The sequence below is a fragment of the Corvus hawaiiensis genome, chromosome 14, assembly GCF_020740725.1.
Source record: "Corvus hawaiiensis isolate bCorHaw1 chromosome 14, bCorHaw1.pri.cur, whole genome shotgun sequence".
Taxonomy (NCBI): domain Eukaryota; kingdom Metazoa; phylum Chordata; class Aves; order Passeriformes; family Corvidae; genus Corvus; species Corvus hawaiiensis.
The window spans coordinates 15433081-15460985 of NC_063226.1; the positions used below are offsets into that span (position 1 = coordinate 15433081).

At 61.3% G+C, this 27905-nt stretch overlaps 3 protein-coding genes across 3 annotated transcripts; all 3 read right to left on the reverse strand.

Annotated features, from left to right (window-relative positions):
* Nucleotides 1-1877: 1877 nt before the first annotated feature.
* LOC125333356 (serine/threonine-protein kinase pim-1-like) lies at nucleotides 1878-8325 on the reverse strand. Its single transcript, XM_048319220.1, has 11 exons — nucleotides 8280-8325; nucleotides 7237-7286; nucleotides 6914-7019; nucleotides 5396-5535; nucleotides 5098-5303; nucleotides 4190-4436; nucleotides 4011-4061; nucleotides 3421-3787; nucleotides 2608-2784; nucleotides 2201-2350; nucleotides 1878-1973 (listed from the first exon to the last, which is right to left on the reverse strand). The coding sequence occupies exons 1-10, from the start codon at nucleotides 8323-8325 to the stop codon at nucleotides 2244-2246; spliced, it is 1497 nt and encodes a 498-aa protein (XP_048175177.1). The 3' UTR covers nucleotides 1878-1973; nucleotides 2201-2243.
* A 2287-nt stretch (nucleotides 8326-10612) lies between these two features.
* Nucleotides 10613-17787, reverse strand: LOC125333357 (serine/threonine-protein kinase pim-1-like). Its single transcript, XM_048319221.1, has 9 exons — nucleotides 17772-17787; nucleotides 17323-17446; nucleotides 13827-14264; nucleotides 12925-13171; nucleotides 12746-12796; nucleotides 12156-12522; nucleotides 11343-11519; nucleotides 10936-11085; nucleotides 10613-10708 (listed from the first exon to the last, which is right to left on the reverse strand). Exons 1-8 carry the CDS (start codon nucleotides 17785-17787, stop codon nucleotides 10979-10981), a joined length of 1527 nt encoding a protein of 508 aa, XP_048175178.1. The 3' UTR covers nucleotides 10613-10708; nucleotides 10936-10978.
* A 1555-nt stretch (nucleotides 17788-19342) lies between these two features.
* LOC125333361 (serine/threonine-protein kinase pim-1-like) lies at nucleotides 19343-26517 on the reverse strand. The gene is made up of 9 exons (XM_048319225.1): nucleotides 26502-26517; nucleotides 26053-26176; nucleotides 22557-22994; nucleotides 21655-21901; nucleotides 21476-21526; nucleotides 20886-21252; nucleotides 20073-20249; nucleotides 19666-19815; nucleotides 19343-19438 (listed from the first exon to the last, which is right to left on the reverse strand). The coding sequence occupies exons 1-8, from the start codon at nucleotides 26515-26517 to the stop codon at nucleotides 19709-19711; spliced, it is 1527 nt and encodes a 508-aa protein (XP_048175182.1). The 3' UTR covers nucleotides 19343-19438; nucleotides 19666-19708.
* Between the last annotated feature and the right edge of the window lie 1388 nt (nucleotides 26518-27905).

The following is a 27905-nucleotide window of genomic DNA, read 5'->3' on the forward strand; positions in this document are numbered from 1 at the left end:
TAGTTGCCACCAAGAGCCCAGCCACGCGTGGAGGGGAGCTGGTGCAGGTGCGGCCTGCGCTGTTGCCTGCTGTGCTCTGGGGCTGCTGCTCCCCGCAGAGGGAACTGCACTGGCGTGCCAGAGGAGACAAAGAAGCTTCAGCTTAAGCCGAACTGAGCTGGGTGGCTGGGCTGGCAGGAGTGGGGAGGGTCAAGGGCATTCACAGAGCTCATCCTGCTGCAAGGACGAGGAAAAGTGGCAGTGGGAAGCTAACAGTGAGGAGAGCTGAGGCCTGGAGGGCAGCTCTTGAATGACACTCAGGTCTCGCCGGACCTCTGAGACATTGCTGTTCTTCTGCCAGTGACAGGATGAGTCCCTAAACCTGGGGCTCGCTCCTCCTCCTCGTGGTCAGGGGCATCAAGGAAGGCTACAGTGCGACAGAGACCACCCTGAGCTGGCAACTCACTGGGGGAAAAGAGGGAGGGAGCACTTGTGAACTAAAGGGCAGGTGGGGCAGAGAACTGTTCAGAGAAGGGCTGAGCTAAAGCTTGAGCAAGCTGAGAAACGTCATTTGGGGTCATCCCACATTGATTTCATTTCACAAGTTATTGAACAAGTTTATTTGGGGCGGGGGGGGGGTGTCATGTTTTCCCCTGGAGGCGTGCACTCTGCAGGCTTGAGCTGCGTTGCCGAAATGCTCGGGCACGTCTCTGCTGCAGCTCACACCGGTTCTTCTTTGGCTTCTTCCGGCCCGGTGCTGAGCCGCAGCAGAGCCCTGGCGGAGCCCAGAGCAGCCTCAGCATCCACAGAGCCCGGCTGCAAGGAGAGAAAGCAGAAACCGCCCGTCACGTGAAGGCTGCTGTCCCCCTTGTCCCAGCCGCCCGCGGTGCCCAGGCCGTGCTGGCCGTGCTCAGAGCGGTGCCCGAAGCCGCCCGTCCCTGCTGCCTTTGGCAGGAGAGCAGGATGGCAGGACACGTGCCACCACCCGCAGCCAGCCGTGGCAGATCCACCTCCTCAGCAGCTGCCCAGAGCGGGATGCTCCTGTGCTCGCTGCCATCTCCCAAAAGCCCTTATCCCACCCGTGCCAAGAAGACGGGGACCCACCGCACGCCACCCGCCGCCGGAAGAAAAGCTGCTCCCAAGCGATGTCCTCGGCCTTCTCCAAGGCCACGTCCCATCCACGCCGCAGCTGGTCCCAAGCACTTCCCGATCCAGACTGGACACCACCTACAACGCTTCCTCGAAGAAAAACAAACAACAAATTAATGAAAAGGGATTACAGACCAAAAGGAGAAACAAGAAAAAAGGTCAAAAATCTTCTCTCTGTCGGGGGCCTGAGGAAGGCCCAACCTTCCCTACATGCTGGGGAAAAACCCACCCACGGGCGAGGGAAGCCCACGCTTTCTCCCTTCCCCCCTGCACTGCCCCCCAACAGGCACGGCGAGCCCGAAGCAAACAAGGGGAGTGGAGCAGCCCGAGCCCTTCCTTTCCCGCAAAACAAAGCAGCCCGTGCACAGCTCCTGGAGCGCCACCTCTGCTCCTGCCATGGGGGCTTGTTTGTGTCGGGCTGGCTGCCCCAGCCCCAGCCCCAGCCCCAGCCCGGGGAACAGTGGGTGGTGGGGGCTGTTGGCAGGGCCAGGGGCCGACTCCCATTTCGTAAGCACCCCAGCCCATCCCGCCCGCCCCGCCGAAAAGCAGCTTGGCAGCCGGCTGAAGAATTAGTTGCATCCGCCCCAGCAAAGGGGGGAACCTTTGCTTCCCGGCCAGGCCGTGCAATGCCCAAATCTGGGAGCATCCCCCTGGGTGTGGACTCATCTGTAAATTCGCTGTGGAGCCTGGCTTTGAAGAAGGTGCCAGAATCAAAGCCCATCATCTTCAGCTTGCCGGTGGCCAGGTCGAGGAAGAGCTCGTCATCCTTGACGTCGTCCTCCATGTCTCCAGACGCAGCAGCCCCACCTGGCACAGCTTCTCCAGGGGCTCCTTCTTCCCTGCGGCTGAGAGCAGGCTGTCAGTGCCCCGCCCAGGGCCCCGGCTGTCAGTGAAGCAGGACAAGCAAAAGCAGCTTGCACGGCGGCCACCAGTGCTGGGAAGAGCAGCTCAGCTCCAGCACAAGGGCTGCGTGTTCCCATCTGACGACCCCTGCGCAGCGATACAGGCAGGGCAAAAAAGCCTGCGTTTCTTAGCTTCTTCTTGCCAAGGCACGTGTGGAGCTGTAACTTACCGGCTCCCTGGATCAAAGTGTGCCTGTGGCTCTCTCCCTTCTTCTACGGATGGTGAATATCCTGCAGCCAAGGATCACACGACAGGTCTTCTAATGAGGGCCTGTCCAAGGAGTGCAGGGACAGACACCATCTGATGAGTTCCTTGCAGTCTGCGGGGAGAAACCAGAAAGCGCCGGTCAGTTGCAGAAGGCTCCTGTCCGCTTTGCCCCACTATTGCCATGCCCAGGCCATGCCATGGCGGCTCCAAGCTGTGCCTGAACTTTCCCATCCATTCTTTGTTTTGGAGGAGAGCAGGAGAGCGGGGCATGTGCCACCTCCTCGGCAGCTGCCAGAGCGGGATGCTCGTGAGCCCGCTGCTGTCTCCCAGCACCGCTATTCCCCCCGTGCCGCAGAGATGAGCATCCACCTTGAGAGAGCCGTTGTGGGAGCGACAGCTGGCCCCAGCTGATGTTCCGGCCCTTCGGGAACGGGTGCTGCCCGCAGACCATCTGGTGCAGCACGATGCCCAGGGACCAGACGGTAGCTGCCTCGCCGTAGTACCAGCCAAAGTGGTTCCATTCCGGGGGGCTGTACGATGGTGTTCCTACGGAATAGAGAGGCAGTTCATTAGGGGGATGCTGCCTGCTCCCGGAGCCTCGCCCCAGCATCCCTGGGCACGCGGGGGCCGCACCAGTGGCACGCGGCGTGACCCGCTGCCCTCTCGCCAGCGCCTGTGACTTGCGGACAAACTGTGGGTTGTAAAAGAAGCCACCGGTGTCGCAAGAGGGCAGCGGAAGCCCTGGCAAGGCCCGAGCATTCCACGCAAAGGGAAAACCCGCTCAGTGCCGGGGGGGAAAAACCATGCCTTCACCCTGCCTGCCTGCATTGCCCCAAAAAACATTCTGAAGCCAAGGCAAACCAGGCAAGCTGAGCAGTCCAAGCCCTTTCTCGCCTGCACACCAAACCGGCGGGTGCACAGCTTCTGGCCCCACCCTCTCTGCTACCCCCACCCACGGGTGTGTTTTTGTCACGCTGGCTGCCCCAGCCCCAGCGCCAGTCCTGGGCAGAGTGGCTGGCGAAGGCTGCCAGCAGCGCTGGAAGATGGCCCCCTGGCCACCCACACTCAAAAGCAACTGGGCTGAACACTCGGTCCTGGCATCAAAAGGGAGAATCCCCGCTGCCACAGCCAGGCTGGGCCGCGAGATGCCGGCACCGGGAGCCTACCCCGGCGGGGACTCACCTGCAAAGCGGGTGTAGGCTGTGTCTTGCAGGTGGGTGCCGCAGCCAAAGTCAATCAATTTGGCCTGGCCGGTGGCCAGGTCAACCAGGATGTTCTCTGGTTTCAGGTCCCTGTGAAGGACCCCGCAGCTGGTGCAGTGCCGCACGGCCTCCAGGACCTGGCGGAAGAGCTCCCGTGCCACCTCCTCTGACAGGAAGCCCCGCTCTCGAATAAAACGAAGCAGGTCCTGAGAGTGCTCCGGCCGCTCCATCACCAGCACCACGTTGTTGGGGAGCTCGAGCCACTCGAGGAGCTGCACCACACCAGGGAAGCCGGTGGACACCTTGTCCAGCAGCACGACCTCGAGTGGTGCGCTGGTGCCGTTGGGCTGCGGGAGGAGCACGATGCCGTCAGTGGGGCTGATGCCGTGCCAGGGCTCGGGAAGGCCCTCGCCCAGCCCGGGATGCTCTGCGCCCTCCGCTGCCCCCACGCCCGCTCTCCCCCGAGGCGTCCTGCCGCCTTCCACCCTCCCGGGCCTCGGCTTATCCCCGCCCGTCACGCCCCGGCTTCTCCCGCTGCCCACCACCCCCCTCCTCCCCCCGCTCACTCACCAGCTCGCCCCAATGACGGATGCGGTTCCGTGGCACCCGTTTGATGGCCACCTGCAAGCCAAGGGAAGCAGCGGGTTGAGCTCGCCGCCCGCCCTGCCGAGCCCCATCCTCCTTCTCCTGCGCCCTCCTCCTCCTCCGCCCCCCCTCCTCCTGCGCCCGCCGCCGGCCCCGCCACTCACCGGGGCGCCGTCCGAGAGCCGCGTCGCCGCGAACACGCTGCCGAAGCCGCCGCGCCCCAGCAGCGAGCCCACCCGGTAGCGCTCCGTCAGGCCCTGCTGCGCCTTCCCTGCCGGCGACACGCGGCTGTCAGCGCTCGGCCCGGCTCCAGAAACGGCCCGCGGCCGCTCCTCAACCGCCCCGGGCCGGGTATCCCCAGATGTTGCCTCTTTCGAAGGGGACACCGGCAGCTCGGGGGCGGGGGCCGCGCTGCCGAGGGGAAGAGCTCGGACCGGGGAAGACGCCGCGGACGCGGCGGGAGCGGCCGCGCCGTCTGTGTCCGCGGCGGGTCCCGGGAGGAGCCGGGGCCGGGGCCGGGGCCGGGGCCGGGGCCGGGGCCGGGGCCGGGGCCGGAGTCGGAGTCGGAGGCGGGCCTGGGGCCGGGGCCGGAGTCGGACCAGCCGGAGCCAGAGGCTGGCAATGCTGCCCAAGAGGCAGGCACTGATGCCCGCCCAGCAGCGCCACCGCCAGTACGGCAAGAGCCGGGCGGAGGCGAGACCGCGGCGGGACGCCCGGGGGCGGGGAGGGCGCAGCCCCGCCCGGGGCCGCGGGCGGGCCGGGCGCATGGCCCGGCCTGGCATGGGGAGAGGGAGGCCGCGGAAGGGGCGGAGGGGGTGGAGCACTGAAGGGAGAGCGGGACAGGGGATGCGGGACGCTGGGAGAAGGAGAGGAGGAGCAGGAGAAGGAACGCGGAGGCTCTGGAGAACCGCTGCTTTTGTGTTGCTCTTCTGCTGCTGCCGCTGCTGCCGCTGCCGCCGCTGCCGCTGAAGCGCTGGGAGCGTTTGTCCGCGTGTCCGTGTGTCTGTTGCCCGGGTGTCCGTTTTTCCGCCGCGCGCCCCGCGGCCGAGCCCCGCGCGCCCCGGGCCAGCACGGGCCGCTGCGCTCCGGGGCCGAAGCGGAGTCACGGAGCATCTCTTCCTCCCGCAGCCGCGCCACACGCACCGTCTTGTTTAGCTTCCTCTTCACCAGATTGTAACTCTTCCTTGCGGCAGTCTTGCAACTTGCCCCTGCTGCTCGCTCGCCCCGCGCCGCGGTCTCTTGCTCACGAGCAAGCAAAGCGCTGTCCGCACTTTTTGCCTGGAGCAGAGCAAAGTGCTGAATGAGGCGCCTGCCAGCGCCAGGCGGAGCCAGCCCCGTGGGAGGGCAGAGCAGGACGTGAGGAGGGAGACGTGCGGCCCCTGCGGGGCGCAGCGCTGCTCCCCGGCCGCTCGGCGTGGGCAGTGGGAGCGGCGGGGCCGTGCCCGGCGCGGTGCCCTCGTCGCCAGGGCTGTTGCTATTTTCTTGTCCGGTTCCAGGTGAAAATCGGAGACTGCCGATAGGAGGATTCAAGGAAAAGAATGGAAACACTCTTTTTGCCGAGTTCTGATGCCAGTCCAATAGAGCAGCTCAGCTCTCAGCTGTCTGCCTCCTCCCTGCCAATCCAGCACTTTCAGCCGGGAGCAAAGGCCCTCTCTGCAAAGAAACTGCAGGCTGGTTTCCTTCTCCTGCTGTTCATTGACACAGGTAGAAAAGCAGACTAGTTTGGATGCTGAGTCTGTCCAAACAGACAGTGAACTTTGCCATGTGAAGCCAAGACACGGAGTCTTGAGCCCTGCGACAGTGTCATGGGAATCACCTTTGTTGCTTCTGCTGTCTATTGTCACTGCTGAGGGTGCAGTCCCATGGGAGCACATGCCCTGTCTCTAGAAGCCAGAGCCGAGCAATGCACTGGGCTCTAAAATCTTCCGTTGGCAGGCTTCTGGTGTCTCCAGCATTGCTTTCAAAGCCAAACAGGGAGAAGGCAAACTGTGTGTAGCTAATGATACTGTAGAGTGTCTCAAACTTGCTAAGTCCTAGGTCTTCTAGGTAAGATCAGTTTGGAATGACGGTGGGGTAGAACTAGTGCAAGACAGAAAAGGGGAGCCTAGAAGGGAAGCAATTAATAGTATACGGGAACATCTTGGGCTGTTTCTTTCCGTTTGCATGTCACTTCTGGGAAGCTGTTTTGCTTTTGCAAGAATCTTGCCCACAGTGATGTCTGCTCTTTCCAAGACCCTTTCCTGGAGACCTTGCTCGAGCTCCTGTCACAAGATGTGCCATCACGTGCAGCTTCTCTTGGCTTGCCACACTGTGCGTGCAGCACGACTCTTGCAGCAAAGCCGGACCAAGGTTTTGAGAGCTTGACAACTTGTCCTTTCTCCTCCTGGTGGGCTAGCGAGTTGTGCGGTGGGTAAGGTTTCCGTCGTTACTGTTCTAGGCTAAGGAAACAGGAGGAGGGGGTAGCAGCAGTTGTTAGGCTGGCTGAATGGAGAGAAAGAATCTCCGGAGCCTGCAGCCAGAAGTGGAGAGCTGTGGGCTAATCCTTCCAAGCTCTCAGTGGACATCTTGCAAGTGACCTGGAACGTGAGAATGGTCTGACAGAGGCGGTTGGTTTCTGAGTTCAGCGTAGATGCTTGCACATCTGGTGCGTTGGTGCGCAAATCAAGAGTACAATCGGTTCATGGGAAGCACCAGAAGAAGCTGGAGCTCTCCGAGCAGACGACTGAAAGAATCTGCAAAGGAGAAATGTGGGAAATGACTTGGTGTACCTTGCCTGGAAGAAGGGTAGTTTTTTCTAATAATTCCTAATCCGTTCCCTTGGCTTTTGACTTTCTTAACAAGGCCGTTTGCATCCCCGATTCAGCACGAAGCCAGAGGCCCGGGCTTACGGAAGCGCGCCAAAGATTCCTCCGCAGTGACGCTCAGGTGGAAAGAGGAGCGGGGCGCCTGAGCAGCCTCCGGGGAAGCATCCCGCGAGGTGCAATTTGCGCCGTGCTGGGAGAGGAGGAGGGGGAGAAGGATGGGCCGTGCGTGGCAGCAGCAGCAAGTTTGGGCCGCAGGACATTGCGCCTGCGCCGCTGCCCCACAATGGGCGGGCGTGTCCCCGGGGCTGCGGCCCCGGCACCGCGTCCGCTGAGCTGCCGACGCTGCGGGAGCTCCCCGGGCTGGGCTGGGGTTCCCGCTGGGACTGGGCAGCAGGCTGTGCTCTCACTGTGGTCAGCAGCAGCGGCACGTACCTCTGGACATCCACGTCTCCTGCTGCTGGGAAGAAGCAATGAAGCGAGTGCAGAAGTTCTGCTTCCTCTTTCTCCCGGTGGAGTTTTTCGTTTCATTCCACACTCCAGAGGCAATTTCTGTGCTGGCCTCTGTCAGCTGATTCTATTTCAAGAGCACCAGCAACAGGGCTGCGTTTGAGCGCTGTGAATGTGGCCTGTATGGCTTTCATTCTCCTCGCCTTAGTGCTCAGGGGTGGTGGGCATTCCAGTATCTGCTGATCCTTATGCCTGCGACAAAAAGACTGACTTCGCTGTCGTGAAAGCACCGTGGATAGGCCTGCTTGAAAGCGGCAGTTGCAGTTTGGCTGAAAAATGCAGGTGGCAGCCGGAAGGGGTGCCACAGCAGCCGTGGGGTCCAATTCACAAGGCAGAGGCAACAGCAGCCTCCTGACGGCGCATCACGGTGAATGAAAGGGTGCAGAAACCCGATCATTTCTTTCTCTGAAGTTTGCTTCGGGAATGTACAGGCAGGCTCTGAGGAACCAGGGCTGTTTGTGGGGGAGTGTTGTTGTGATCAAGAGATTCAATTAGAAAAAGAAGGTGTTACGCATTTTGAGTCTTGACTTCAGTGCTTAGTCAGAAAGACCCAGTAGAGTAAGAAAACACCGGGAACTTGCAACTGGGAGAACACAGAGCGTTTCGTTAGAAAGCAAGGACTATTCAGTCAAGGCAGGAGAGATGGAACAAAGTTTTTAAAAATGTAACAAGTAGCAGGTGCACAATAGTTTGCAGAAAGAAGTATTACACAAGCATTTATCTTTGGGAGAAAAGTCTGATGTTGCTGTTAGGGACTTGATCACGACTATTATTGGTTAGCAAGCTTATTAACAATTTTACTATTGGCTATCCAGGCTCACACTATTCTAACCCGATGGTGAAAAGATTATAAAAGCTATCGACACTTTTAATAAACGTCTCTGGTTATAGCCCGACTGGCGACCGCATTTCTTTGATGCGTTGCACAAGCAACGTGACTGACACTTTCGCTCTCCGTGCTCGTTCCGCAGCCACGGGTACAAAGACATTATGGGAACCCTTGTGCAGACAGAGCCTTCTATCCCTGCAGAACGCAGCGCGGCGGGTGGGGGCGGTTGGCGGGCAGCGAGCCCCGGGCAGCAGGCGAGATCCGGCTCCGCACCTGCCGGGCCCTGCTAAGGCTCAATGCCGGCTCCTCTGCAACAGCAAAGACCTTGAGCCTTGTCACTGCCCAGAGGGGCAGTGCTGGCCCGGCCGCACAGCTCGTTTTCCCCACAACTTGCAGGAGGTGAGAAGGCAACACTTGCAAACACTGACTGCGAGCCGCAGCGCCGGCTGCGCACCATTAACCTCAGCTCTGGGACCACTGTCTGCCCCAAGCTCCGGGGGATGCGGTGGGAGCCCGGCTGGGCTCTGCCCTGGGGCCATCCTCCAGTGACAGCTGCAAACAGGGAGCATTTAGTTGCCACCAAGAGCCCAGCCACGCGTGGAGGGGAGCTGGTGCAGGTGCGGCCTGCGCTGTTGCCTGCTGTGCTCTGGGGCTGCTGCTCCCCGCAGAGGGAACTGCACTGGCGTGCCAGAGGAGACAAAGAAGCTTCAGCTTAAGCCGAACTGAGCTGGGTGGCTGGGCTGGCAGGAGTGGGGAGGGTCAAGGGCATTCACAGAGCTCATCCTGCTGCAAGGACGAGGAAAAGTGGCAGTGGGAAGCTAACAGTGAGGAGAGCTGAGGCCTGGAGGGCAGCTCTTGAATGACACTCAGGTCTCGCCGGACCTCTGAGACATTGCTGTTCTTCTGCCAGTGACAGGATGAGTCCCTAAACCTGGGGCTCGCTCCTCCTCCTCGTGGTCAGGGGCATCAAGGAAGGCTACAGTGCGACAGAGACCACCCTGAGCTGGCAACTCACTGGGGGAAAAGAGGGAGGGAGCACTTGTGAACTAAAGGGCAGGTGGGGCAGAGAACTGTTCAGAGAAGGGCTGAGCTAAAGCTTGAGCAAGCTGAGAAACGTCATTTGGGGTCATCCCACATTGATTTCATTTCACAAGTTATTGAACAAGTTTATTTGGGGCGGGGGGGGGGTGTCATGTTTTCCCCTGGAGGCGTGCACTCTGCAGGCTTGAGCTGCGTTGCCGAAATGCTCGGGCACGTCTCTGCTGCAGCTCACACCGGTTCTTCTTTGGCTTCTTCCGGCCCGGTGCTGAGCCGCAGCAGAGCCCTGGCGGAGCCCAGAGCAGCCTCAGCATCCACAGAGCCCGGCTGCAAGGAGAGAAAGCAGAAACCGCCCGTCACGTGAAGGCTGCTGTCCCCCTTGTCCCAGCCGCCCGCGGTGCCCAGGCCGTGCTGGCCGTGCTCAGAGCGGTGCCCGAAGCCGCCCGTCCCTGCTGCCTTTGGCAGGAGAGCAGGATGGCAGGACACGTGCCACCACCCGCAGCCAGCCGTGGCAGATCCACCTCCTCAGCAGCTGCCCAGAGCGGGATGCTCCTGTGCTCGCTGCCATCTCCCAAAAGCCCTTATCCCACCCGTGCCAAGAAGACGGGGACCCACCGCACGCCACCCGCCGCCGGAAGAAAAGCTGCTCCCAAGCGATGTCCTCGGCCTTCTCCAAGGCCACGTCCCATCCACGCCGCAGCTGGTCCCAAGCACTTCCCGATCCAGACTGGACACCACCTACAACGCTTCCTCGAAGAAAAACAAACAACAAATTAATGAAAAGGGATTACAGACCAAAAGGAGAAACAAGAAAAAAGGTCAAAAATCTTCTCTCTGTCGGGGGCCTGAGGAAGGCCCAACCTTCCCTACATGCTGGGGAAAAACCCACCCACGGGCGAGGGAAGCCCACGCTTTCTCCCTTCCCCCCTGCACTGCCCCCCAACAGGCACGGCGAGCCCGAAGCAAACAAGGGGAGTGGAGCAGCCCGAGCCCTTCCTTTCCCGCAAAACAAAGCAGCCCGTGCACAGCTCCTGGAGCGCCACCTCTGCTCCTGCCATGGGGGCTTGTTTGTGTCGGGCTGGCTGCCCCAGCCCCAGCCCCAGCCCCAGCCCGGGGAACAGTGGGTGGTGGGGGCTGTTGGCAGGGCCAGGGGCCGACTCCCATTTCGTAAGCACCCCAGCCCATCCCGCCCGCCCCGCCGAAAAGCAGCTTGGCAGCCGGCTGAAGAATTAGTTGCATCCGCCCCAGCAAAGGGGGGAACCTTTGCTTCCCGGCCAGGCCGTGCAATGCCCAAATCTGGGAGCATCCCCCTGGGTGTGGACTCATCTGTAAATTCGCTGTGGAGCCTGGCTTTGAAGAAGGTGCCAGAATCAAAGCCCATCATCTTCAGCTTGCCGGTGGCCAGGTCGAGGAAGAGCTCGTCATCCTTGACGTCGTCCTCCATGTCTCCAGACGCAGCAGCCCCACCTGGCACAGCTTCTCCAGGGGCTCCTTCTTCCCTGCGGCTGAGAGCAGGCTGTCAGTGCCCCGCCCAGGGCCCCGGCTGTCAGTGAAGCAGGACAAGCAAAAGCAGCTTGCACGGCGGCCACCAGTGCTGGGAAGAGCAGCTCAGCTCCAGCACAAGGGCTGCGTGTTCCCATCTGACGACCCCTGCGCAGCGATACAGGCAGGGCAAAAAAGCCTGCGTTTCTTGGCTTCTTCTTGCCAAGGCACGTGTGGAGCTGTAACTTACCGGCTCCCTGGATCAAAGTGTGCCTGTGGCTCTCTCCCTTCTTCTACGGATGGTGAATATCCTGCAGCCAAGGATCACACGACAGGTCTTCTAATGAGGGCCTGTCCAAGGAGTGCAGGGACAGACACCATCTGATGAGTTCCTTGCAGTCTGCGGGGAGAAACCAGAAAGCGCCGGTCAGTTGCAGAAGGCTCCTGTCCGCTTTGCCCCACTATTGCCATGCCCAGGCCATGCCATGGCGGCTCCAAGCTGTGCCTGAACTTTCCCATCCATTCTTTGTTTTGGAGGAGAGCAGGAGAGCGGGGCATGTGCCACCTCCTCAGCAGCTGCCAGAGCGGGATGCTCGTGAGCCCGCTGCTGTCTCCCAGCACCGCTATTCCCCCCGTGCCGCAGAGATGAGCATCCACCTTGAGAGAGCCGTTGTGGGAGCGACAGCTGGCCCCAGCTGATGTTCCGGCCCTTCGGGAACGGGTGCTGCCCGCAGACCATCTGGTGCAGCACGATGCCCAGGGACCAGACGGTAGCTGCCTCGCCGTAGTACCAGCCAAAGTGGTTCCATTCCGGGGGGCTGTACGATGGTGTTCCTACGGAATAGAGAGGCAGTTCATTAGGGGGATGCTGCCTGCTCCCGGAGCCTCACCCCAGCATCCCTGGGCACGCGGGGGCCGCACCAGTGGCACGCGGCGTGACCCGCTGCCCTCTCGCCAGCGCCTGTGACTTGCGGACAAACTGTGGGTTGTAAAAGAAGCCACCGGTGTCGCAAGAGGGCAGCGGAAGCCCTGGCAAGGCCCGAGCATTCCACGCAAAGGGAAAACCCGCTCAGTGCCGGGGGGGAAAAACCATGCCTTCACCCTGCCTGCCTGCATTGCCCCAAAAAACATTCTGAAGCCAAGGCAAACCAGGCAAGCTGAGCAGTCCAAGCCCTTTCTCGCCTGCACACCAAACCGGCGGGTGCACAGCTTCTGGCCCCACCCTCTCTGCTACCCCCACCCACGGGTGTGTTTTTGTCACGCTGGCTGCCCCAGCCCCAGCGCCAGTCCTGGGCAGAGTGGCTGGCGAAGGCTGCCAGCAGCGCTGGAAGATGGCCCCCTGGCCACCCACACTCAAAAGCAACTGGGCTGAACACTCGGTCCTGGCATCAAAAGGGAGAATCCCCGCTGCCACAGCCAGGCTGGGCCGCGAGATGCCGGCACCGGGAGCCTACCCCGGCGGGGACTCACCTGCAAAGCGGGTGTAGGCTGTGTCTTGCAGGTGGGTGCCGCAGCCAAAGTCAATCAATTTGGCCTGGCCGGTGGCCAGGTCAACCAGGATGTTCTCTGGTTTCAGGTCCCTGTGAAGGACCCCGCAGCTGGTGCAGTGCCGCACGGCCTCCAGGACCTGGCGGAAGAGCTCCCGTGCCACCTCCTCTGACAGGAAGCCCCGCTCTCGAATAAAACGAAGCAGGTCCTGAGAGTGCTCCGGCCGCTCCATCACCAGCACCACGTTGTTGGGGAGCTCGAGCCACTCGAGGAGCTGCACCACACCAGGGAAGCCGGTGGACACCTTGTCCAGCAGCACGACCTCGAGTGGTGCGCTGGTGCCGTTGGGCTGCGGGAGGAGCACGATGCCGTCAGTGGGGCTGATGCCGTGCCAGGGCTCGGGAAGGCCCTCGCCCAGCCCGGGATGCTCTGCGCCCTCCGCTGCCCCCACGCCCGCTCTCCCCCGAGGCGTCCTGCCGCCTTCCACCCTCCCGGGCCTCGGCTTATCCCCGCCCGTCACGCCCCGGCTTCTCCCGCTGCCCACCACCCCCCTCCTCCCCCCGCTCACTCACCAGCTCGCCCCAATGACGGATGCGGTTCCGTGGCACCCGTTTGATGGCCACCTGCAAGCCAAGGGAAGCAGCGGGTTGAGCTCGCCGCCCGCCCTGCCGAGCCCCATCCTCCTTCTCCTGCGCCCTCCTCCTCCTCCGCCCCCCCTCCTCCTGCGCCCGCCGCCGGCCCCGCCACTCACCGGGGCGCCGTCCGAGAGCCGCGTCGCCGCGAACACGCTGCCGAAGCCGCCGCGCCCCAGCAGCGAGCCCACCCGGTAGCGCTCCGTCAGGCCCTGCTGCGCCTTCCCTGCCGGCGACACGCGGCTGTCAGCGCTCGGCCCGGCGCCAGAAACGGCCCGCGGCCGCTCCTCAACCGCCCCGGGCCGGGTATCCCCAGATGTTGCCTCTTTCGAAGGGGACACCGGCAGCTCGGGGGCGGGGGCCGCGCTGCCGAGGGGAAGAGCTCGGACCGGGGAAGACGCCGCGGACGCGGCGGGAGCGGCCGCGCCGTCTGTGTCCGCGGCGGGTCCCGGGAGGAGCCGGGGCCGGGGCCGGGGCCGGGGCCGGGGCCGGGGCCGGGGCCGGAGTCGGAGTCGGAGGCGGGCCTGGGGCCGGGGCCGGAGTCGGACCAGCCGGAGCCAGAGGCTGGCAATGCTGCCCAAGAGGCAGGCACTGATGCCCGCCCAGCAGCGCCACCGCCAGTACGGCAAGAGCCGGGCGGAGGCGAGACCGCGGCGGGACGCCCGGGGGCGGGGAGGGCGCAGCCCCGCCCGGGGCCGCGGGCGGGCCGGGCGCATGGCCCGGCCTGGCATGGGGAGAGGGAGGCCGCGGAAGGGGCGGAGGGGGTGGAGCACTGAAGGGAGAGCGGGACAGGGGATGCGGGACGCTGGGAGAAGGAGAGGAGGAGCAGGAGAAGGAACGCGGAGGCTCTGGAGAACCGCTGCTTTTGTGTTGCTCTTCTGCTGCTGCCGCTGCTGCCGCTGCCGCCGCTGCCGCTGAAGCGCTGGGAGCGTTTGTCCGCGTGTCCGTGTGTCTGTTGCCCGGGTGTCCGTTTTTCCGCCGCGCGCCCCGCGGCCGAGCCCCGCGCGCCCCGGGCCAGCACGGGCCGCTGCGCTCCGGGGCCGAAGCGGAGTCACGGAGCATCTCTTCCTCCCGCAGCCGCGCCACACGCACCGTCTTGTTTAGCTTCCTCTTCACCAGATTGTAACTCTTCCTTGCGGCAGTCTTGCAACTTGCCCCTGCTGCTCGCTCGCCCCGCGCCGCGGTCTCTTGCTCACGAGCAAGCAAAGCGCTGTCCGCACTTTTTGCCTGGAGCAGAGCAAAGTGCTGAATGAGGCGCCTGCCAGCGCCAGGCGGAGCCAGCCCCGTGGGAGGGCAGAGCAGGACGTGAGGAGGGAGACGTGCGGCCCCTGCGGGGCGCAGCGCTGCTCCCCGGCCGCTCGGCGTGGGCAGTGGGAGCGGCGGGGCCGTGCCCGGCGCGGTGCCCTCGTCGCCAGGGCTGTTGCTATTTTCTTGTCCGGTTCCAGGTGAAAATCGGAGACTGCCGATAGGAGGATTCAAGGAAAAGAATGGAAACACTCTTTTTGCCGAGTTCTGATGCCAGTCCAATAGAGCAGCTCAGCTCTCAGCTGTCTGCCTCCTCCCTGCCAATCCAGCATTTTCAGCCGGGAGCAAAGGCCCTCTCTGCAAAGAAACTGCAGGCTGGTTTCCTTCTCCTGCTGTTCATTGACACAGGTAGAAAAGCAGACTAGTTTGGATGCTGAGTCTGTCCAAACAGACAGTGAACTTTGCCATGTGAAGCCAAGACACGGAGTCTTGAGCCCTGCGACAGTGTCATGGGAATCACCTTTGTTGCTTCTGCTGTCTGTTGTCACTGCTGAGGGTGCAGTCCCATGGGAGCACATGCCCTGTCTCTAGAAGCCAGAGCCGAGCAATGCACTGGGCTCTAAAATCTTCCATTGGCAGGCTTCTGGTGTCTCCAGCATTGCTTTCAAAGCCAAACAGGGAGAAGGCAAACTGTGTGTAGCTAATGATACTGTAGAGTGTCTCAAACTTGCTAAGTCCTAGGTCTTCTAGGTAAGATCAGTTTGGAATGACAGTGGGGTAGAACTAGTGCAAGACAGAAAAGGGGAGCCTAGAAGGGAAGCAATTAATAGTATACGGGAACATCTTGGGCTGTTTCTTTCCGTTTGCATGTCACTTCTGGGAAGCTGTTTTGCTTTTGCAAGAATCTTGCCCACAGTGATGTCTGCTCTTTCCAAGACCCTTTCCTGGAGACCTTGCTCGAGCTCCTGTCACAAGATGTGCCATCACGTGCAGCTTCTCTTGGCTTGCCACACTGTGTGTGCAGCACGACTCTTGCAGCAAAGCAGGACCAAGGTTTTGAGAGCTTGACAACTTGTCCTTTCTCCTCCTGGTGGGCTAGCGAGTTGTGCGGTGGGTAAGGTTTCCGTCGTTACTGTTCTAGGCTAAGGAAACAGGAGGAGGGGGTAGCAGCAGTTGTTAGGCTGGCTGAATGGAGAGAAAGAATCTCCGGAGCCTGCAGCCAGAAGTGGAGAGCTGTGGGCTAATCCTTCCAAGCTCTCAGTGGACATCTTGCAAGTGACCTGGAACGTGAGAATGGTCTGACAGAGGCGGTTGGTTTCTGAGTTCAGCGTAGATGCTTGCACATCTGGTGCGTTGGTGCGCAAATCAAGAGTACAATCGGTTCATGGGAAGCACCAGAAGAAGCTGGAGCTCTCCGAGCAGACGACTGAAAGAATCTGCAAAGGAGAAATGTGGGAAATGACTTGGTGTACCTTGCCTGGAAGAAGGGTAGTTTTTTCTAATAATTCCTAATCCGTTCCCTTGGCTTTTGACTTTCTTAACAAGGCCGTTTGCATCCCCGATTCAGCACGAAGCCAGAGGCCCGGGCTTACGGAAGCGCGCCAAAGATTCCTCCGCAGTGACGCTCAGGTGGAAAGAGGAGCGGGGCGCCTGAGCAGCCTCCGGGGAAGCATCCCGCGAGGTGCAATTTGCGCCGTGCTGGGAGAGGAGGAGGGGGAGAAGGATGGGCCGTGCGTGGCAGCAGCAGCAAGTTTGGGCCGCAGGACATTGCGCCTGCGCTGCTGCCCCACAATGGGCGGGCGTGTCCCCGGGGCTGCGGCCCCGGCACCGCGTCCGCTGAGCTGCCGACGCTGCGGGAGCTCCCCGGGCTGGGCTGGGGTTCCCGCTGGGACTGGGCAGCAGGCTGTGCTCTCACTGTGGTCAGCAGCAGCGGCACGTACCTCTGGACATCCACGTCTCCTGCTGCTGGGAAGAAGCAATGAAGCGAGTGCAGAAGTTCTGCTTCCTCTTTCTCCCGGTGGAGTTTTTCGTTTCATTCCACACTCCAGAGGCAATTTCTGTGCTGGCCTCTGTCAGCTGATTCTATTTCAAGAGCACCAGCAACAGGGCTGCGTTTGAGCGCTGTGAATGTGGCCTGTATGGCTTTCATTCTCCTCGCCTTAGTGCTCAGGGGTGGTGGGCATTCCAGTATCTGCTGATCCTTATGCCTGCGACAAAAAGACTGACTTCGCTGTCGTGAAAGCACCGTGGATAGGCCTGCTTGAAAGCGGCAGTTGCAGTTTGGCTGAAAAATGCAGGTGGCAGCCGGAAGGGGTGCCACAGCAGCCGTGGGGTCCAATTCACAAGGCAGAGGCAACAGCAGCCTCCTGACGGCGCATCACGGTGAATGAAAGGGTGCAGAAACCCGATCATTTCTTTCTCTGAAGTTTGCTTCGGGAATGTACAGGCAGGCTCTGAGGAACCAGGGCTGTTTGTGGGGGAGTGTTGTTGTGATCAAGAGATTCAATTAGAAAAAGAAGGTGTTACGCATTTTGAGTCTTGACTTCAGTGCTTAGTCAGAAAGACCCAGTAGAGTAAGAAAACACCGGGAACTTGCAACTGGGAGAACACAGAGCGTTTAGTTAGAAAGCAAGGACTATTCAGTCAAGGCAGGAGAGATGGAACAAAGTTTTTAAAAATGTAACAAGTAGCAGGTGCACAATAGTTTGCAGAAAGAAGTATTACACAAGCATTTATCTTTGGGAGAAAAGTCTGATGTTGCTGTTAGGGACTTGATCACGACTATTATTGGTTAGCAAGCTTATTAACAATTTTACTATTGGCTATCCAGGCTCACACTATTCTAACCCGATGGTGAAAAGATTATAAAAGCTATCGACACTTTTAATAAACGTCTCTGGTTATAGCCCGACTGGCGACCGCATTTCTTTGATGCGTTGCACAAGCAACGTGACTGACACTTTCGCTCTCCGTGCTCGTTCCGCAGCCACGGGTACAAAGACATTATGGGAACCCTTGTGCAGACAGAGCCTTCTATCCCTGCAGAACGCAGCGCGGCGGGTGGGGGCGGTTGGCGGGCAGCGAGCCCCGGGCAGCAGGCGAGATCCGGCTCCGCACCTGCCGGGCCCTGCTAAGGCTCAATGCCGGCTCCTCTGCAACAGCAAAGACCTTGAGCCTTGTCACTGCCCAGAGGGGCAGTGCTGGCCCGGCCGCACAGCTCGTTTTCCCCACAACTTGCAGGAGGTGAGAAGGCAACACTTGCAAACACTGACTGCGAGCCGCAGCGCCGGCTGCGCACCATTAACCTCAGCTCTGGGACCACTGTCTGCCCCAAGCTCCGGGGGATGCGGTGGGAGCCCGGCTGGGCTCTGCCCTGGGGCCATCCTCCAGTGACAGCTGCAAACAGGGAGCATTTAGTTGCCACCAAGAGCCCAGCCACGCGTGGAGGGGAGCTGGTGCAGGTGCGGCCTGCGCTGTTGCCTGCTGTGCTCTGGGGCTGCTGCTCCCCGCAGAGGGAACTGCACTGGCGTGCCAGAGGAGACAAAGAAGCTTCAGCTTAAGCCGAACTGAGCTGGGTGGCTGGGCTGGCAGGAGTGGGGAGGGTCAAGGGCATTCACAGAGCTCATCCTGCTGCAAGGACGAGGATAAGTGGCAGTGGGAAGCTAACAGTGAGGAGAGCTGAGGCCTGGAGGGCAGCTCTTGAATGACACTCAGGTCTCACCGGACCTCTGAGACATTGCTGTTCTTCTGCCAGTGACAGGATGAGTCCCTAAACCTGGGGCTCGCTCCTCCTCCTCGTGGTCAGGGGCATCAAGGAAGGCTACAGTGCGACAGAGACCACCCTGAGCTGGCAACTCACTGGGGGAAAAGAGGGAGGGAGCACTTGTGAACTAAAGGGCAGGTGGGGCAGAGAACTGTTCAGAGAAGGGCTGAGCTAAAGCTTGAGCAAGCTGAGAAACGTCATTTGGGGTCATCCCACATTGATTTCATTTCACAAGTTATTGAACAAGTTTATTTGGGGCGGGGGGGGGGTGTCATGTTTTCCCCTGGAGGCGTGCACTCTGCAGGCTTGAGCTGCGTTGCCGAAATGCTCGGGCACGTCTCTGCTGCAGCTCACACCGGTTCTTCTTTGGCTTCTTCCGGCCCGGTGCTGAGCCGCAGCAGAGCCCTGGCGGAGCCCAGAGCAGCCTCAGCATCCACAGAGCCCGGCTGCAAGGAGAGAAAGCAGAAACCGCCCGTCACGTGAAGGCTGCTGTCCCCCTTGTCCCAGCCGCCCGCGGTGCCCAGGCCGTGCTGGCCGTGCTCAGAGCGGTGCCCGAAGCCGCCCGTCCCTGCTGCCTTTGGCAGGAGAGCAGGATGGCAGGACACGTGCCACCACCCGCAGCCAGCCGTGGCAGATCCACCTCCTCAGCAGCTGCCCAGAGCGGGATGCTCCTGTGCTCGCTGCCATCTCCCAAAAGCCCTTATCCCACCCGTGCCAAGAAGACGGGGACCCACCGCACGCCACCCGCCGCCGGAAGAAAAGCTGCTCCCAAGCGATGTCCTCGGCCTTCTCCAAGGCCACGTCCCATCCACGCCGCAGCTGGTCCCAAGCACTTCCCGATCCAGACTGGACACCACCTACAACGCTTCCTCGAAGAAAAACAAACAACAAATTAATGAAAAGGGATTACAGACCAAAAGGAGAAACAAGAAAAAAGGTCAAAAATCTTCTCTCTGTCGGGGGCCTGAGGAAGGCCCAACCTTCCCTACATGCTGGGGAAAAACCCACCCACGGGCGAGGGAAGCCCACGCTTTCTCCCTTCCCCCCTGCACTGCCCCCCAACAGGCACGGCGAGCCCGAAGCAAACAAGGGGAGTGGAGCAGCCCGAGCCCTTCCTTTCCCGCAAAACAAAGCAGCCCGTGCACAGCTCCTGGAGCGCCACCTCTGCTCCTGCCATGGGGGCTTGTTTGTGTCGGGCTGGCTGCCCCAGCCCCAGCCCCAGCCCCAGCCCGGGGAACAGTGGGTGGTGGGGGCTGTTGGCAGGGCCAGGGGCCGACTCCCATTTCGTAAGCACCCCAGCCCATCCCGCCCGCCCCGCCGAAAAGCAGCTTGGCAGCCGGCTGAAGAATTAGTTGCATCCGCCCCAGCAAAGGGGGGATACCTTTGCTTCCCGGCCAGGCCGTGCAATGCCCAAATCTGGGAGCATCCCCCTGGGTGTGGACTCATCTGTAAATTCGCTGTGGAGCCTGGCTTTGAAGAAGGTGCCAGAATCAAAGCCCATCATCTTCAGCTTGCCGGTGGCCAGGTCGAGGAAGAGCTCGTCATCCTTGACGTCGTCCTCCATGTCTCCAGACGCAGCAGCCCCACCTGGCACAGCTTCTCCAGGGGCTCCTTCTTCCCTGCGGCTGAGAGCAGGCTGTCAGTGCCCCGCCCAGGGCCCCGGCTGTCAGTGAAGCAGGACAAGCAAAAGCAGCTTGCACGGCGGCCACCAGTGCTGGGAAGAGCAGCTCAGCTCCAGCACAAGGGCTGCGTGTTCCCATCTGACGACCCCTGCGCAGCGATACAGGCAGGGCAAAAAAGCCTGCGTTTCTTGGCTTCTTCTTGCCAAGGCACGTGTGGAGCTGTAACTTACCGGCTCCCTGGATCAAAGTGTGCCTGTGGCTCTCTCCCTTCTTCTACGGATGGTGAATATCCTGCAGCCAAGGATCACACGACAGGTCTTCTAATGAGGGCCTGTCCAAGGAGTGCAGGGACAGACACCATCTGATGAGTTCCTTGCAGTCTGCGGGGAGAAACCAGAAAGCGCCGGTCAGTTGCAGAAGGCTCCTGTCCGCTTTGCCCCACTATTGCCATGCCCAGGCCATGCCATGGCGGCTCCAAGCTGTGCCTGAACTTTCCCATCCATTCTTTGTTTTGGAGGAGAGCAGGAGAGCGGGGCATGTGCCACCTCCTCGGCAGCTGCCAGAGCGGGATGCTCGTGAGCCCGCTGCTGTCTCCCAGCACCGCTATTCCCCCCGTGCCGCAGAGATGAGCATCCACCTTGAGAGAGCCGTTGTGGGAGCGACAGCTGGCCCCAGCTGATGTTCCGGCCCTTCGGGAACGGGTGCTGCCCGCAGACCATCTGGTGCAGCACGATGCCCAGGGACCAGACGGTAGCTGCCTCGCCGTAGTACCAGCCAAAGTGGTTCCATTCCGGGGGGCTGTACGATGGTGTTCCTACGGAATAGAGAGGCAGTTCATTAGGGGGATGCTGCCTGCTCCCGGAGCCTCGCCCCAGCATCCCTGGGCACGCGGGGGCCGCACCAGTGGCACGCGGCGTGACCCGCTGCCCTCTCGCCAGCGCCTGTGACTTGCGGACAAACTGTGGGTTGTAAAAGAAGCCACCGGTGTCGCAAGAGGGCAGCGGAAGCCCTGGCAAGGCCCGAGCATTCCACGCAAAGGGAAAACCCGCTCAGTGCCGGGGGGGAAAAACCATGCCTTCACCCTGCCTGCCTGCATTGCCCCAAAAAACATTCTGAAGCCAAGGCAAACCAGGCAAGCTGAGCAGTCCAAGCCCTTTCTCGCCTGCACACCAAACCGGCGGGTGCACAGCTTCTGGCCCCACCCTCTCTGCTACCCCCACCCACGGGTGTGTTTTTGTCACGCTGGCTGCCCCAGCCCCAGCGCCAGTCCTGGGCAGAGTGGCTGGCGAAGGCTGCCAGCAGCGCTGGAAGATGGCCCCCTGGCCACCCACACTCAAAAGCAACTGGGCTGAACACTCGGTCCTGGCATCAAAAGGGAGAATCCCCGCTGCCACAGCCAGGCTGGGCCGCGAGATGCCGGCACCGGGAGCCTACCCCGGCGGGGACTCACCTGCAAAGCGGGTGTAGGCTGTGTCTTGCAGGTGGGTGCCGCAGCCAAAGTCAATCAATTTGGCCTGGCCGGTGGCCAGGTCAACCAGGATGTTCTCTGGTTTCAGGTCCCTGTGAAGGACCCCGCAGCTGGTGCAGTGCCGCACGGCCTCCAGGACCTGGCGGAAGAGCTCCCGTGCCACCTCCTCTGACAGGAAGCCCCGCTCTCGAATAAAACGAAGCAGGTCCTGAGAGTGCTCCGGCCGCTCCATCACCAGCACCACGTTGTTGGGGAGCTCGAGCCACTCGAGGAGCTGCACCACACCAGGGAAGCCGGTGGACACCTTGTCCAGCAGCACGACCTCGAGTGGTGCGCTGGTGCCGTTGGGCTGCGGGAGGAGCACGATGCCGTCAGTGGGGCTGATGCCGTGCCAGGGCTCGGGAAGGCCCTCGCCCAGCCCGGGATGCTCTGCGCCCTCCGCTGCCCCCACGCCCGCTCTCCCCCGAGGCGTCCTGCCGCCTTCCACCCTCCCGGGCCTCGGCTTATCCCCGCCCGTCACGCCCCGGCTTCTCCCGCTGCCCACCACCCCCCTCCTCCCCCCGCTCACTCACCAGCTCGCCCCAATGACGGATGCGGTTCCGTGGCACCCGTTTGATGGCCACCTGCAAGCCAAGGGAAGCAGCGGGTTGAGCTCGCCGCCCGCCCTGCCGAGCCCCATCCTCCTTCTCCTGCGCCCTCCTCCTCCTCCGCCCCCCCTCCTCCTGCGCCCGCCGCCGGCCCCGCCACTCACCGGGGCGCCGTCCGAGAGCCGCGTCGCCGCGAACACGCTGCCGAAGCCGCCGCGCCCCAGCAGCGAGCCCACCCGGTAGCGCTCCGTCAGGCCCTGCTGCGCCTTCCCTGCCGGCGACACGCGGCTGTCAGCGCTCGGCCCGGCGCCAGAAACGGCCCGCGGCCGCTCCTCAACCGCCCCGGGCCGGGTATCCCCAGATGTTGCCTCTTTCGAAGGGGACACCGGCAGCTCGGGGGCGGGGGCCGCGCTGCCGAGGGGAAGAGCTCGGACCGGGGAAGACGCCGCGGACGCGGCGGGAGCGGCCGCGCCGTCTGTGTCCGCGGCGGGTCCCGGGAGGAGCCGGGGCCGGGGCCGGGGCCGGGGCCGGGGCCGGGGCCGGGGCCGGAGTCGGAGTCGGAGGCGGGCCTGGGGCCGGGGCCGGAGTCGGACCAGCCGGAGCCAGAGGCTGGCAATGCTGCCCAAGAGGCAGGCACTGATGCCCGCCCAGCAGCGCCACCGCCAGTACGGCAAGAGCCGGGCGGAGGCGAGACCGCGGCGGGACGCCCGGGGGCGGGGAGGGCGCAGCCCCGCCCGGGGCCGCGGGCGGGCCGGGCGCATGGCCCGGCCTGGCATGGGGAGAGGGAGGCCGCGGAAGGGGCGGAGGGGGTGGAGCACTGAAGGGAGAGCGGGACAGGGGATGCGGGACGCTGGGAGAAGGAGAGGAGGAGCAGGAGAAGGAACGCGGAGGCTCTGGAGAACCGCTGCTTTTGTGTTGCTCTTCTGCTGCTGCCGCTGCTGCCGCTGCCGCCGCTGCCGCTGAAGCGCTGGGAGCGTTTGTCCGCGTGTCCGTGTGTCTGTTGCCCGGGTGTCCGTTTTTCCGCCGCGCGCCCCGCGGCCGAGCCCCGCGCGCCCCGGGCCAGCACGGGCCGCTGCGCTCCGGGGCCGAAGCGGAGTCACGGAGCATCTCTTCCTCCCGCAGCCGCGCCACACGCACCGTCTTGTTTAGCTTCCTCTTCACCAGATTGTAACTCTTCCTTGCGGCAGTCTTGCAACTTGCCCCTGCTGCTCGCTCGCCCCGCGCCGCGGTCTCTTGCTCACGAGCAAGCAAAGCGCTGTCCGCACTTTTTGCCTGGAGCAGAGCAAAGTGCTGAATGAGGCGCCTGCCAGCGCCAGGCGGAGCCAGCCCCGTGGGAGGGCAGAGCAGGACGTGAGGAGGGAGACGTGCGGCCCCTGCGGGGCGCAGCGCTGCTCCCCGGCCGCTCGGCGTGGGCAGTGGGAGCGGCGGGGCCGTGCCCGGCGCGGTGCCCTCGTCGCCAGGGCTGTTGCTATTTTCTTGTCCGGTTCCAGGTGAAAATCGGAGACTGCCGATAGGAGGATTCAAGGAAAAGAATGGAAACACTCTTTTTGCCGAGTTCTGATGCCAGTCCAATAGAGCAGCTCAGCTCTCAGCTGTCTGCCTCCTCCCTGCCAATCCAGCACTTTCAGCCGGGAGCAAAGGCCCTCTCTGCAAAGAAACTGCAGGCTGGTTTCCTTCTCCTGCTGTTCATTGACACAGGTAGAAAAGCAGACTAGTTTGGATGCTGAGTCTGTCCAAACAGACAGTGAACTTTGCCATGTGAAGCCAAGACACGGAGTCTTGAGCCCTGCGACAGTGTCATGGGAATCACCTTTGTTGCTTCTGCTGTCTGTTGTCACTGCTGAGGGTGCAGTCCCATGGGAGCACATGCCCTGTCTCTAGAAGCCAGAGCCGAGCAATGCACTGGGCTCTAAAATCTTCCATTGGCAGGCTTCTGGTGTCTCCAGCATTGCTTTCAAAGCCAAACAGGGAGAAGGCAAACTGTGTGTAGCTAATGATACTGTAGAGTGTCTCAAACTTGCTAAGTCCTAGGTCTTCTAGGTAAGATCAGTTTGGAATGACAGTGGGGTAGAACTAGTGCAAGACAGAAAAGGGGAGCCTAGAAGGGAAGCAATTAATAGTATACGGGAACATCTTGGGCTGTTTCTTTCCGTTTGCATGTCACTTCTGGGAAGCTGTTTTGCTTTTGCAAGAATCTTGCCCACAGTGATGTCTGCTCTTTCCAAGACCCTTTCCTGGAGACCTTGCTCGAGCTCCTGTCACAAGATGTGCCATCACGTGCAGCTTCTCTTGGCTTGCCACACTGTGTGTGCAGCACGACTCTTGCAGCAAAGCAGGACCAAGGTTTTGAGAGCTTGACAACTTGTCCTTTCTCCTCCTGGTGGGCTAGCGAGTTGTGCGGTGGGTAAGGTTTCCGTCGTTACTGTTCTAGGCTAAGGAAACAGGAGGAGGGGGTAGCAGCAGTTGTTAGGCTGGCTGAATGGAGAGAAAGAATCTCCGGAGCCTGCAGCCAGAAGTGGAGAGCTGTGGGCTAATCCTTCCAAGCTCTCAGTGGACATCTTGCAAGTGACCTGGAACGTGAGAATGGTCTGACAGAGGCGGTTGGTTTCTGAGTTCAGCGTAGATGCTTGCACATCTGGTGCGTTGGTGCGCAAATCAAGAGTACAATCGGTTCATGGGAAGCACCAGAAGAAGCTGGAGCTCTCCGAGCAGACGACTGAAAGAATCTGCAAAGGAGAAATGTGGGAAATGACTTGGTGTACCTTGCCTGGAAGAAGGGTAGTTTTTTCTAATAATTCCTAATCCGTTCCCTTGGCTTTTGACTTTCTTAACAAGGCCGTTTGCATCCCCGATTCAGCACGAAGCCAGAGGCCCGGGCTTACGGAAGCGCGCCAAAGATTCCTCCGCAGTGACGCTCAGGTGGAAAGAGGAGCGGGGCGCCTGAGCAGCCTCCGGGGAAGCATCCCGCGAGGTGCAATTTGCGCCGTGCTGGGAGAGGAGGAGGGGGAGAAGGATGGGCCGTGCGTGGCAGCAGCAGCAAGTTTGGGCCGCAGGACATTGCGCCTGCGCCGCTGCCCCACAATGGGCGGGCGTGTCCCCGGGGCTGCGGCCCCGGCACCGCGTCCGCTGAGCTGCCGACGCTGCGGGAGCTCCCCGGGCTGGGCTGGGGTTCCCGCTGGGACTGGGCAGCAGGCTGTGCTCTCACTGTGGTCAGCAGCAGCGGCACGTACCTCTGGACATCCACGTCTCCTGCTGCTGGGAAGAAGCAATGAAGCGAGTGCAGAAGTTCTGCTTCCTCTTTCTCCCGGTGGAGTTTTTCGTTTCATTCCACACTCCAGAGGCAATTTCTGTGCTGGCCTCTGTCAGCTGATTCTATTTCAAGAGCACCAGCAACAGGGCTGCGTTTGAGCGCTGTGAATGTGGCCTGTATGGCTTTCATTCTCCTCGCCTTAGTGCTCAGGGGTGGTGGGCATTCCAGTATCTGCTGATCCTTATGCCTGCGACAAAAAGACTGACTTCGCTGTCGTGAAAGCACCGTGGATAGGCCTGCTTGAAAGCGGCAGTTGCAGTTTGGCTGAAAAATGCAGGTGGCAGCCGGAAGGGGTGCCACAGCAGCCGTGGGGTCCAATTCACAAGGCAGAGGCAACAGCAGCCTCCTGACGGCGCATCACGGTGAATGAAAGGGTGCAGAAACCCGATCATTTCTTTCTCTGAAGTTTGCTTCGGGAATGTACAGGCAGGCTCTGAGGAACCAGGGCTGTTTGTGGGGGAGTGTTGTTGTGATCAAGAGATTCAATTAGAAAAAGAAGGTGTTACGCATTTTGAGTCTTGACTTCAGTGCTTAGTCAGAAAGACCCAGTAGAGTAAGAAAACACCGGGAACTTGCAACTGGGAGAACACAGAGCGTTTAGTTAGAAAGCAAGGACTATTCAGTCAAGGCAGGAGAGATGGAACAAAGTTTTTAAAAATGTAACAAGTAGCAGGTGCACAATAGTTTGCAGAAAGAAGTATTACACAAGCATTTATCTTTGGGAGAAAAGTCTGATGTTGCTGTTAGGGACTTGATCACGACTATTATTGGTTAGCAAGCTTATTAACAATTTTACTATTGGCTATCCAGGCTCACACTATTCTAACCCGATGGTGAAAAGATTATAAAAGCTATCGACACTTTTAATAAACGTCTCTGGTTATAGCCCGACTGGCGACCGCATTTCTTTGATGCGTTGCACAAGCAACGTGACTGACACTTTCGCTCTCCGTGCTCGTTCCGCAGCCACGGGTACAAAGACATTATGGGAACCCTTGTGCAGACAGAGCCTTCTATCCCTGCAGAACGCAGCGCGGCGGGTGGGGGCGGTTGGCGGGCAGCGAGCCCCGGGCAGCAGGCGAGATCCGGCTCCGCACCTGCCGGGCCCTGCTAAGGCTCAATGCCGGCTCCTCTGCAACAGCAAAGACCTTGAGCCTTGTCACTGCCCAGAGGGGCAGTGCTGGCCCGGCCGCACAGCTCGTTTTCCCCACAACTTGCAGGAGGTGAGAAGGCAACACTTGCAAACACTGACTGCGAGCCGCAGCGCCGGCTGCGCACCATTAACCTCAGCTCTGGGACCACTGTCTGCCCCAAGCTCCGGGGGATGCGGTGGGAGCCCGGCTGGGCTCTGCCCTGGGGCCATCCTCCAGTGACAGCTGCAAACAGGGAGCATTTAGTTGCCACCAAGAGCCCAGCCACGCGTGGAGGGGAGCTGGTGCAGGTGCGGCCTGCGCTGTTGCCTGCTGTGCTCTGGGGCTGCTGCTCCCCGCAGAGGGAACTGCACTGGCGTGCCAGAGGAGACAAAGAAGCTTCAGCTTAAGCCGAACTGAGCTGGGTGGCTGGGCTGGCAGGAGTGGGGAGGGTCAAGGGCATTCACAGAGCTCATCCTGCTGCAAGGACGAGGATAAGTGGCAGTGGGAAGCTAACAGTGAGGAGAGCTGAGGCCTGGAGGGCAGCTCTTGAATGACACTCAGGTCTCACCGGACCTCTGAGACATTGCTGTTCTTCTGCCAGTGACAGGATGAGTCCCTAAACCTGGGGCTCGCTCCTCCTCCTCGTGGTCAGGGGCATCAAGGAAGGCTACAGTGCGACAGAGACCACCCTGAGCTGGCAACTCACTGGGGGAAAAGAGGGAGGGAGCACTTGTGAACTAAAGGGCAGGTGGGGCAGAGAACTGTTCAGAGAAGGGCTGAGCTAAAGCTTGAGCAAGCTGAGAAACGTCATTTGGGGTCATCCCACATTGATTTCATTTCACAAGTTATTGAACAAGTTTATTTGGGGCGGGGGGGGGGTGTCATGTTTTCCCCTGGAGGCGTGCACTCTGCAGGCTTGAGCTGCGTTGCCGAAATGCTCGGGCACGTCTCTGCTGCAGCTCACACCGGTTCTTCTTTGGCTTCTTCCGGCCCGGTGCTGAGCCGCAGCAGAGCCCTGGCGGAGCCCAGAGCAGCCTCAGCATCCACAGAGCCCGGCTGCAAGGAGAGAAAGCAGAAACCGCCCGTCACGTGAAGGCTGCTGTCCCCCTTGTCCCAGCCGCCCGCGGTGCCCAGGCCGTGCTGGCCGTGCTCAGAGCGGTGCCCGAAGCCGCCCGTCCCTGCTGCCTTTGGCAGGAGAGCAGGATGGCAGGACACGTGCCATCACCCGCAGCCAGCCGTGGCAGATCCACCTCCTCAGCAGCTGCCCAGAGCGGGATGCTCCTGTGCTCGCTGCCATCTCCCAAAAGCCCTTATCCCACCCGTGCCAAGAAGACGGGGACCCACCGCACGCCACCCGCCGCCGGAAGAAAAGCTGCTCCCAAGCGATGTCCTCGGCCTTCTCCAAGGCCACGTCCCATCCACGCCGCAGCTGGTCCCAAGCACTTCCCGATCCAGACTGGACACCACCTACAACGCTTCCTCGAAGAAAAACAAACAACAAATTAATGAAAAGGGATTACAGACCAAAAGGAGAAACAAGAAAAAAGGTCAAAAATCTTCTCTCTGTCGGGGGCCTGAGGAAGGCCCAACCTTCCCTACATGCTGGGGAAAAACCCACCCACGGGCGAGGGAAGCCCACGCTTTCTCCCTTCCCCCCTGCACTGCCCCCCAACAGGCACGGCGAGCCCGAAGCAAACAAGGGGAGTGGAGCAGCCCGAGCCCTTCCTTTCCCGCAAAACAAAGCAGCCCGTGCACAGCTCCTGGAGCGCCACCTCTGCTCCTGCCATGGGGGCTTGTTTGTGTCGGGCTGGCTGCCCCAGCCCCAGCCCCAGCCCCAGCCCGGGGAACAGTGGGTGGTGGGGGCTGTTGGCAGGGCCAGGGGCCGACTCCCATTTCGTAAGCACCCCAGCCCATCCCGCCCGCCCCGCCGAAAAGCAGCTTGGCAGCCGGCTGAAGAATTAGTTGCATCCGC

Excerpts from the sequence above, each read along its gene's own strand:
- LOC125333356 (XM_048319220.1), bottom strand. The coding sequence starts at position 8,325 with ATGTCTTTGTACCCGTGGCTGCGGAACGAGCACGGAGAGCGAAAGT. Across the intron at positions 7,287-8,279 it reads CGAGCACGGAGAGCGAAAGT|CAGCAGGAGACGTGGATGTC; the intron begins GTCAGTCACGTT and ends GCTTCTTCCCAG. Across the intron at positions 4,437-5,097 it reads GCCCCGGAGCGCAGCGGCCC|CGCGGCCCCCGCCCCCGAGC; the intron begins GTGCTGGCCCGG and ends TCCCCTCGGCAG.
- LOC125333357 (XM_048319221.1), bottom strand. Across the intron at positions 14,265-17,322 it reads AGCCGGCGCTGCGGCTCGCA|TCTCCGATTTTCACCTGGAA; the intron begins GTCAGTGTTTGC and ends TCCTATCGGCAG. Across the intron at positions 12,523-12,745 it reads TCCGTCATTGGGGCGAGCTG|CCCAACGGCACCAGCGCACC; the intron begins GTGAGTGAGCGG and ends CTCCTCCCGCAG.
- LOC125333361 (XM_048319225.1), bottom strand. Across the intron at positions 21,902-22,556 it reads GCCCCGGAGCGCAGCGGCCC|CGCGGCCCCCGCCCCCGAGC; the intron begins GTGCTGGCCCGG and ends TCCCCTCGGCAG. Across the intron at positions 19,816-20,072 it reads CCCACAACGGCTCTCTCAAG|ACTGCAAGGAACTCATCAGA; the intron begins GTGGATGCTCAT and ends TTCTCCCCGCAG.